Source organism: Choloepus didactylus, chromosome X, assembly GCF_015220235.1.
Source record: "Choloepus didactylus isolate mChoDid1 chromosome X, mChoDid1.pri, whole genome shotgun sequence".
In the NCBI taxonomy this organism is placed as follows: domain Eukaryota; kingdom Metazoa; phylum Chordata; class Mammalia; order Pilosa; family Megalonychidae; genus Choloepus; species Choloepus didactylus.
Window position 1 is genome coordinate 53,124,922 of NC_051334.1, and position 10,047 is coordinate 53,134,968.

A 10,047-nucleotide genomic window follows, 5' to 3' on the forward strand; every position below is an offset into this window, starting at 1 on the left:
CAATGGAAACATACAACAGCAGAACTCAAGAGGCAGAAGAAAACACTCAGGAACTGGAGAACAAAACACCTGAAAGCCTACACGCAAAGGAGCAGATGGAGAAAAGAATGAAAAAATATGAGCAACGTCTCCAGGAACTCAAGGATGAAACAAAGTACAATAATGTACGTATCATTGGTGTCCCAGAAGGAGAAGAGAAGGGAAAGGGGGAAGAAGCAATAATAGAGGAAATAATTAATGAAAATTTCCCATCTCTTATGAAAGACATAAAATTACAGATCCAAGAAGCGCAGTGTACTCCAAACAGAAGAGATATGAAGAGGCCTACGCCAAGACACTTAATAATCAGATTATCAAATGTCAAAGACAAAGAGAGAATCCTGAAAGCAGCAAGAGAAAAGCGATCCATTACATACAAAGGAAGCTTCATAAGACTATGTGCGGATCTCTCAGCAGAAACCATGGAGGCAAGAAGGAAGTGGTGTGATATGTCTAAGTTACTGAAAAAGAAAAACCGCCAACCAAGAATCCTATATCCAGCAAAGCTGTCCTTCAAATATGAGGGAGAGCTCAAAATATTTTCTGACAAACAGACAATGAGAGACTTTGTGAACAAGACACCTGCCCTACAGGAAATACTAAAGGGAGCACTACAGGGTGATAGAAGACAGGAGTGTGTGGTTTGGAACACAATTTTGGGAGATGGTGGCACAACAATGTAAGTACACTGAACAAAGATAACTATGAATATGGATGATAGAGGAAGGTGGGGAGCATGTGAGACACCACAAGAAAGGAGGAAAGATAAAGACTGGGACTGTGTAACTTGGTGAAATCTAGAGTATTCAACAATTGTGATAAAATGTACAAATATGTTGTTTTACGAGGGAGAACAATCAAATGTCAACCTGGCAAGGTGTTAAAAATGGGGAGGCATTGGGGGAGGGATGCAATCAGCATAAACTAGAGACTGTAACTAATAGAATCATTGTATTATGCTTCCTTTAATGTAACAAAGGTGATATACCAAGGTAAATGCAGATAAGAGGGGGGATAGGGGAGGCATGTTAGACACTTTACATTGGTGGTATTGTCTGATTCTTTATTCTACTTTGATTTAAGGTTATTTTTCCTTTTGCTGCTCCCTAGCTGTCATTTTTTTTTCCTGTTTCTTTTGCCTCTCTACCTTCTTTGACTATCCCTTCTGCCTTGTGGAAGAAATGTAGATGCCCTTATATAGATAATGGTGAAGGTGGTGAACACATAAATGTATGACCATGCAGAGAACCATCGATTATTTACTTGGGATGGAATGTATGGTGAGTGAACAAAACCATATTAAAAAAAAATGGGTTGATGACAAAACCTCGAGGGCAATATACTGAGTGAAATAAGCCAGACACATAAGGACAATTATGGCAGGGTCTCACTGATAGGAATTAATTATAATATGTAAACTCATAGACATGAAATATAAGGTACCAAGATATAGGACGAGGTTTAAGAATGGGGAGTGGTTGCTTAGTATGAGCAGAATGTTCAATTAGGATGAACTTAAATGTTTGGAAATGAACATGGGTGTTGGTAGCAAGATGTGAGAATAACTAACAGTGCCGAATGGTGTGTGAATGAGGTGGAAAGGGGAAGCTCAGAGTCATATATGTCACCAGAAGGAAAGTTGGAGGTCAAAAGATGGGAATGTATAAGACTGAATCCTATGGTGGGCAATGTCCATGATCAACTGTACAAATACTAGAAATCGCTTCCATGAACCAGAACAAATGTATGACAATACAATTAGAAGTTAATAATAGAGGGGCATATAGGGAAGAACTATATACCTATTACAAACTATATACTACAGTTAGTAGTATTTCAACATTTTTTCATAAACAGTAACAAATGTACTATAGCAATACTACGAGTCAACAATTGAGGGGGGTTGGTTAGGGATAGGGGAGGATTAGAGTTTCGTTTTCTTTTTTTCTTTTTTCATCTTTCACTTTATTTCTTGTCTGGAGTAATGAAAAGTTTCTAAAAATTGAACAAAAATTAAGTGTGATGGATGCACAGCTGTATGAGGGTACGCAGGGGCAAGTGATTGTACACTTTGGATCTTTGGATAATTGTATGGTATCTGAACAATCTCAATAAAAATGAAAAAAATATATATACTTTGTTTAATACAATACCCCCCAGCATTATACTAGTGTATGAGTTCCAAGAGAGAGAAAAGAAAATACAGGCACTCTATAATAAGCTTTCATTTGCCTTTTCAAGAAATTCTAAAGAAAATACTTCATTCATTATGGCTTGGGGAATTGAACATTTTTTTCCATGATAAAAATATAATTATGGTGGCTCCAATCTTGGTAAGTTGTAAAGGGTAGAATAAAAGAGGCGTATATAGTATATGAATAATGAATATTTCCCTCTCTTTGAATCAAATAATGATTACAACCAGTATAAGAAATTTGTAACAATAAACAAATTGAAATGTGAATCAAAATGTGCATGAAAATATACATTCCTGTTTCCTCTCTTTTTAACCCTGAAGATATTTTCTAAATGGATTTTTAATGCACAGAAATTAAAGCTCTCTACATGCATCTCTGGAGATATTTAAAACCTAACAGAGAGAAAATGATAATGCCTAAATTTCAGCGGATCATCTTGGTGTAAGAATAAATGTTAGAAATCTCTTAATCACATGCAGGTTGCTCAAGGGTTTAAACATAAATTGTGAAGGCCAACGTTACCAAGAAATAAAATCTCATTTGAATTTTATCACAAATTTGTTAATACTTGTAAAAGAAAACAGAACTCTATAGAAAATCTTCATCTATATTTTTTCAAAAAAGATAGCTGAAATACAGAGCTTTCCACCTATTGAGTACAAAAATTTCTCAAAATTCCTTAGAAAGTCGTGAGGCTTCTCATTTATACTCTCATCTCCTCATTGAAGTGGAATAAATTGGAAAATGATTGGATAGTTGTAGAAACACTATCAGATGATTTCCTTTACACCAACATACACTACATGAAATCACTGTGAAAACTTTTATGTCACAAATCTCCCAGGATTTTTAAGCTATCATCTTTCCACAAACATATGATGGAGTAAAAGCATATTGTAGAATCATCTTTCTTCTTTGCTTCTATTCATTTGCCAATCTAAATTTCCTTTTACTAACTACCTGGATAAAGGAATAAAATCTGTCTTTCTACCAAGGAAAGTTAGTTTGTCTTTGTCAGTTTCACTAGACCAGCCAAGTGTGACAATGAGCACAAAGTCCTTTCTTGGTCATCCAGCTAGGCAGCCAAGTGTAATAACTGGATAAAGACTTTAAAAGACAATGAGAATAAATATCTGACATGAAAATACTTCATAATTGAGTTCACAATGTGTTTTTCATCAGTGTGTTTTGAGGAATGTAGCTCTTTCCTCTATTAGTCCTCCACTTGGCACCACTTAGTCCACCATTCAGTAGAAAGAACAGGCACCCCTTCTCTCAAATCTTTTTTATAATTTAAGTTATCTAGCAAGGTTCAACATCACCTGAATGCTAAGTTGCCACTATTTAAAAAGTAGGTGAAAAGTGAACACTCCCACCTCTGTGCTGGTGTAGATGTAACACCTTTACCCACAGAAGCAACTGAAATGTAATTCCTCAATAGATAATCTGCATGAAGCACCTGATGGTGCTTTTCCTCATTGTCCAGTATCTAATTACAAAAAGATGTGTGCCAAAATTTGTGATCAGCAATAAGGAGTTCTAAGAAAGGAAAAACAAAGGAATCTTCCTGAGCCACATGAATACATATATGGAGCTTTTTCTGTCATCTTTGTATACCAACCTAATTACTGACATGTAAAAAGATGGAGTATGCTTATAAAAGTCTGGATGCTTCCATAAAGTGAGCACTTAACTAATTATTTGCATATAAAAGGGAGGAAACATTGCAATTTTAAAGCAATATACTTAAATTTTTCAGAAACAACCTATGAGAAATAGCACTTCTTAAACAAGTTAGGTATAAAAATTACCAAAAATGTATTTTAGTCACAACCACAGTCTTTGGAATAGTATTTAGAAAGCTTATTTTAAAAATACAAATGAATAAATAACAAACTTTTGTTTTATTTTTACTAAGTTCCTCCTTCCCTGTTAGAGACAAATAATTTCTGGTATAGGACTTCGATTTAAAAAACAAACAAAAAACCCCAAAATTCATGCAGAGTGCTATTTCTCCACATGGCTATAGAAAAAACTTAACTCATGGAAGTACACTCATTGAGATTAGGCAAAACTGAAGTAAATACACACACACCACAACATTATATTTCAGTCCAAAGGGAGTGAATGATCCTCTACCCAAAGTCTAACAATAAATTTGGGGGGTGGGGGTGGGGATTGATAATCTGTGTATTTGCTTTTAATATAGGATGAATAATCCATTCTTTACAAAAATTATCTACATTAAATGTGCTTTAGAAACAAAATTTTACTTAATATTTTGACAAACCCATCCCACATTCCTCAGGCTAATTTCTTTATGAGTGTTAGTTTTTTTTTAAATTTTATTGAGATTGTTCACATACCATACAATTATCCAAAGATCCAAAGTGGGCAACCAATTGCCCCTGGTACCCTCATACATCCATCACAACAATTAATTTTTGCTCAATTTTTAGAAGATTTTCATTACTCCAGACAAGAAATAAAGACAAAGAAGAGAAAAAAAAAAGGAAACTCAAATCCTCCCATATCCCTAACCACCACCCCCCCATTTTGACTTGTAGTATTAGTATAGTACATTTGTTACTGTTTATGAAAGAATGTTGAAATACTACTAACTGTAGTATATACTTTGCTATAGGTATATATTTTCTCCCTATATGCCCCTCTATTATTAACTTCTAGTTGTAGTGTCATACATTTGTTCTGACTCGTGAAAGGGATTTCCAATATTTGTACAGTTAATCATGGACATTGCCCACCACAGAATTCAGTTTTATACATTCCCATCTTTTGACCTCCAACTTTCCTTCTGGTGACATACATGACTCTGAGCTTCCCCTTTCCACTACATTCATGTACCATTCAGCTCTGTTAGTTATTCTCACAATGTGCTACCATCACCTCTGTTCATTTTCAAACATTTGAGTTCATCCTAGTTGAACATTCTGCTCATACTAAGCAACTGCTCCCCATTCTTCAGCCTCATTCTATATCTTGGTAACTTATATTTCATGTCTATGAGTTTACATATTATAATTAGTTCCTATCAGTGAGACACTGAAATATTTGTCCTTATGTGTCTGGCTTATTTCACTCAGTATATTGCCCTCAAGGTTTCATCACCAACCCATTTTTTTCAAGATGGTTTTGTTCACATGCCATACATTCCATCCTAATTAGACAATTGATGGTTCCCTGTATAGCCACACATTTATGTGTTCACCACCCTAACCACTATCTATATAAGGACATCTACATTTCTTCCACAAAGCAGGAGGAAGAGTCAAAGAAGGTAGAGAGGCAGAAGAAGAAGGAGAAAGAAAGAGGAAAAAAAACATGACAGCTAGAAAGCAGCAAAAGGAAAGATACTTATATCAAAATATAATAAAGAGTCAGACAATACCACTGACGCCAAGTGTCTCACACCCCTCCCCTATGCCTCCCTCTTATCTGCATTTAAGTTGGTATATTGCCTTTGTTACATTAAAGGAAGCATAATACAATGATTCTGTTAATTATAGTCTCTAGTTATGTTGATTTTATTTTTCCCACAATGCCTCCCTATTTTTAACACCTTGCATGTTTGACATTTGTTTGTTCTCCTTCATGAAAAAACATTTGTACATTTTATCACAATTGCTGAACACTCTAGGTTTCACTGAGTTACACAGTCCCAGTCTTTACCTTTCCTCTTTTCTTCTGGTGTCCCACGTGCTCTTAACCTTCCTCTTTCAACCATATTCATAGTTATCTTTGTTCAGTGTACTAACATTGCTGTGCTACCATCACCCAAAATTGTGTTCCATACCTCTCACTCCTGTCTTCTCCTATCAGTCTGTAGTGATCTGTTTAGTATTTCCTGTCAGACAGGTCTATTGTTCACAAAGTCTCTCATTTTCTGTTTGTCAGAGAATATTTTGAACCCTCCCTCATATTTGAAGGACAGTTTTGCTAGATATATGATTCTTGGCAGTTTTTCTCTTTTAATATCTTAAATATATCACACCACTTCCTTCTTGCCTCCATGGTTTCTGCTGAGAAATCTGCACATAGTCTTATTAAGCTTCTTTTGTATGTGATGGATCACTTTTCTCTTGCTGCTTTCAGGATTCTCTCTTTGTCTTTGATGTTTTTTAATCTGATTATTAACTGTCTTGGCGTAGGCCTATTCATATCTATTCTGTTTGGGGTACACTACAATTCTTGGATCCATAATTTTATGTCTTTCATAAGAGATGATAAATTTTCATTGATTATTTCCTCTATTACTGTTTCTGCCCCTTTTCCTTTCTCTTCTCCTTCTGGGACACCAATGATATTCTTGTATTTTATTTCATCCTTAAGTTCCCAGAGATGTTGCTCATATTTTTCCATTCTTTTCTCTCTGTTCTTTTGTGTGTAGGCTTTCAGGTGTTTTGTTCTCCAGTTCCTGAATGTTTTCTTCTGCCTCTTGAGATCTGCTCTTGTATATTTCCATTGTGTCTTTCATCTCTTGTGTTGTGCCTTTCATTTCCATAGATTCTGCCAGTTGTTTTTTTGAACTTTCAGTTTCTGCCTTATGTGTGCCCAGTGTTTTCTTTATAGCCTTTATCTCTTACCATATCTTTTCTAAACTTTTTGAATTGATTTAGCATTAATTGTTTAAATTCCTGTATTTCAGTTGAAGTGTAAGTTTGTTCCTTTGACAGGGCCATAACTTTGTTTTTCTTAGTGTAGGTTCTAGTTTTCTGTTGTCTAGGCATCTGGCCTCCTAGGCCATCCCAATCAGGTTTTCCCAGATGAGAACAAGCTCAGGTCACAGAAGGAGGAAATATTCAGTATCCAGTTTCCCTGATGGTGTGTCTTAGAGGATTGACACACCCTGCGCTTTTCTGCCCAGCAGGTGGTGCCTGTCAACCTGTCATTTCAGATTGTGTAAGGAGGTTTGGTCTGTGGCTCTCCTCCCCCAGGCTCTGGGGTCTGGCCCTGAATGGAAGGCAGGTAGTAGAACTGGGCTCCACCTCTTTTCTCTTGGTAAGCTATGCCCCCTACAGAGAGATCATTTGCATATAAATAGATTCTTTGTTTCTATGACTCTGCTACCTCCCCCCTTGTCTGGGTCAGAGTGGTGTGAGTTTAAAGTGGCTGAGGTTTTCTCTACTGCAAAGCACTGTGAGGTGAAAATGCCTGAGGCTCTCCCCACTGAGCCTCCCATGTTGAAAGAGGGAAAAATGGACAGAAAGCTCCCAGATTCACCCATCAGTCAGAGATAGCACCCAATCATTTGGGCTCCCCATCCTGAAACAAGTACACCCCCTCACTCTCCTAAGGTCAGTTGCCACCGAAAGCCTCTGTCTGCTTGCTGGGGATTCACTGTCTGTATTGAGCAGTTAACATTAAAACCCCAGTTGGAGCTGGGCTGAGGTATATTTGCTTGTTCAGAGAGTACTGCTTTCTAGCACCAGGAGGCTTCCATGAGGGAGGGGCTCCCTGCTCGTATCTGCTCTTTTTACTTTAGAGATTTTATGCTGCAATCTTGGGCATTCTTCACAATTCAGGTTGGTGTATGATGAGTGGACAGTCACGTTTGTCTCCCCACAGTTATTCCAGGTTATTTACTAATTTTTCTGTTGATTATGAATTGTTCCAGGGGGGACTCACTAGCTTCCACTCCTCTCTATGCTGCCATCTTAGCTCCTCTTCTATAAGTGTTAGTTTTTACATTACTAATCATTGTACTCCTACGGCTATATCAACTAAATATTAGTCTATGTAGTGTTGCTCAAAAGAACCACAAAGGTATAGACCTATGTTTACCCAAAAAAAGGAGCTTTTAAACATAAAAGCAAACTGGAAGAAAGCAATAATGGTCCAAATGAATGGCACTCAGAGATTTGGGACATAAAAGTTTTCATGGTGATTTTCACAAGTAACAGATTTAGATAGATTATCAGGTGTTCATCAGTTTCTCTCATAAGGATAAAATGCTTGAGGAAGATCTTGAGACTACCATCCCCTCCCTCTAAACTTTCAGCTTCTACATAGTATCAGATGTTACAACTGGTATAAATGATAAATGCTTCTAGATAAAAATAAAAATTCATCTACAAAGCAAACTCACAAAATCTGTAGTGACTATCTGTAAAAGGCTCTCTTTGTCGGTGGTAGTATCCTTTAGCACATATCCAGGATATACTAAATTGAAACAGAATATTTCTGATACAGTAGCAATCCTTTCATCTACTTTTATTAACTATTATAAAATTCCAAAAATACATAAATATTCCTTGTACCATGTGTTATGCACCAGTTTGGGGAAGACTGGTGAAGTCATGGCTACCACTTTAACAGTTGAACAGTGCACCTTGAGAGTTCTGCCATCAATATGCAGTGTGTGGTGAGGGCTCAGAAAGGTGGAAAACCATCTCTATATTGAAAAGTTTGTGATGGAATGTCTCCAAATTAGAGGAGAGGGCAATACTGGGAGGGGAGGTAGGCAGGGTAAGAGAATTTTAAAATAATGCTGCTTTGGAGTGTATATTTTAAGATAGCTACTATACCTTGTCTACTTTATAGGAAGAGGATCCATATGTTAGGAAAAGCATATTCTGTTAGGGGAAGATGTGAAGACATCTCTCTTGTAAGTGCTATTTACTTGGTGTGTCTCTTGGCTACATCACTATATGCTATTTCAACCTCCTTGTCAGTGGGACAGGTACTGGTGAACTCATCCCTACTATAAGCATTAGTTAAGTATCTCCAGATGCTGGTCATTCCTTTCAGGATATCAAAATTGTGATACTTTTTGGCCACCACCTTGACAATGTGCAGTTTGAGCAGCAGGTTGCAATCAGTTGATGTCATTTCATTGCTATCCAGAAATTTATGTGTAGAAAATTTAATATCCTCCATACTATTCTCATCAGTTTCATCAGGAAAGGGAAAATTCAGAAATTTTTCCAGTTTCTGCAGTGTTTTCAAGAGACACCTCTCCAGTGTTTCATTAGCCTCTGGCTTTGAATTCTTGATATATGCAGAGAATTTGGTAAAGATGTCCATTCCAGCAGTATTTGATTCTGGGTGTTTTAGTGAAAGCTTTAAGTACTTGGGAGGACATAAGACTTCTTCAAGAAATTCCTCAATCTTATTTACATCTATTTTGACTACATTGTTGAAAGTTATAAATAGTGGGTGGATCCTGGGAGCCAAGTTCTGCAGGTCTGCAGGCTTCCTTTTCAGGTCAATGGTAATGACACTAAATACAATGCCTTTGAGCCAAAGAATCATGAAGAGCCTCTGGGAAAAGGGGCAGTTTCCTATGCTGTCACCATCACTGCCAGCCTTGACTAAGAGCTCAATGATGGGCTCTTTGTCCTCTTCCTTCAGCCCATTTAGTGGCATCAACAATGCCATGGCCGGCTCGGTGGGCTCTGTGGACACTGCTGCTCCAAGGCTGCTCTGGCTGCCATCTCCCAATGTGCTGCGCTTCCCTCGAGAGTTCAAGTGTCCAGCTCAAAGTGGCCTCAGCTCCACAGCTCTGCCCCATGCCCCGCATGCCTCTAATATATTTTAATGTGATCTACAGTATTTTATTTCTGTAACATCTCTATTTACTCTTTCAAATTCTTGTTTATGCTCATCTAGAGTCTTTTTGATGTCCTTTATTTCTTTGGCCAACCAACTGAAGTTGTTTTTGATATTTGTATGTACTTGTTTGATTAATTTCTCCGTGTTCTGTGTATCCTCTGGCTTTTTAATTTTGTCATTTGGCTTGTCCATATCTTATTCAGTCTTCAGGTGCTTTGTGACGTTTTTGTTGACTTCT

The 10,047-nt window shown here is 37.1% G+C and overlaps 1 protein-coding gene across 2 annotated transcripts; it reads right to left on the reverse strand.

Moving 5' to 3' along the window:
- Positions 1-8,873: 8,873 nt before the first annotated feature.
- On the reverse strand, positions 8,874-9,635 carry LOC119523349 (chloride intracellular channel protein 4-like). 2 transcript variants are annotated; one of them, XM_037822116.1, is made up of 2 exons: positions 9,577-9,635; positions 8,874-9,516 (listed from the first exon to the last, which is right to left on the reverse strand). In XM_037822116.1, the coding sequence occupies exons 1-2, from the start codon at positions 9,633-9,635 to the stop codon at positions 8,874-8,876; spliced, it is 702 nt and encodes a 233-aa protein (XP_037678044.1). The 2 variants fall into 2 exon arrangements, with proteins under 2 accessions (XP_037678044.1, XP_037678043.1); XM_037822115.1 differs by having other exon boundaries at positions 8,874-9,635.
- Positions 9,636-10,047: the final 412 nt, after the last annotated feature.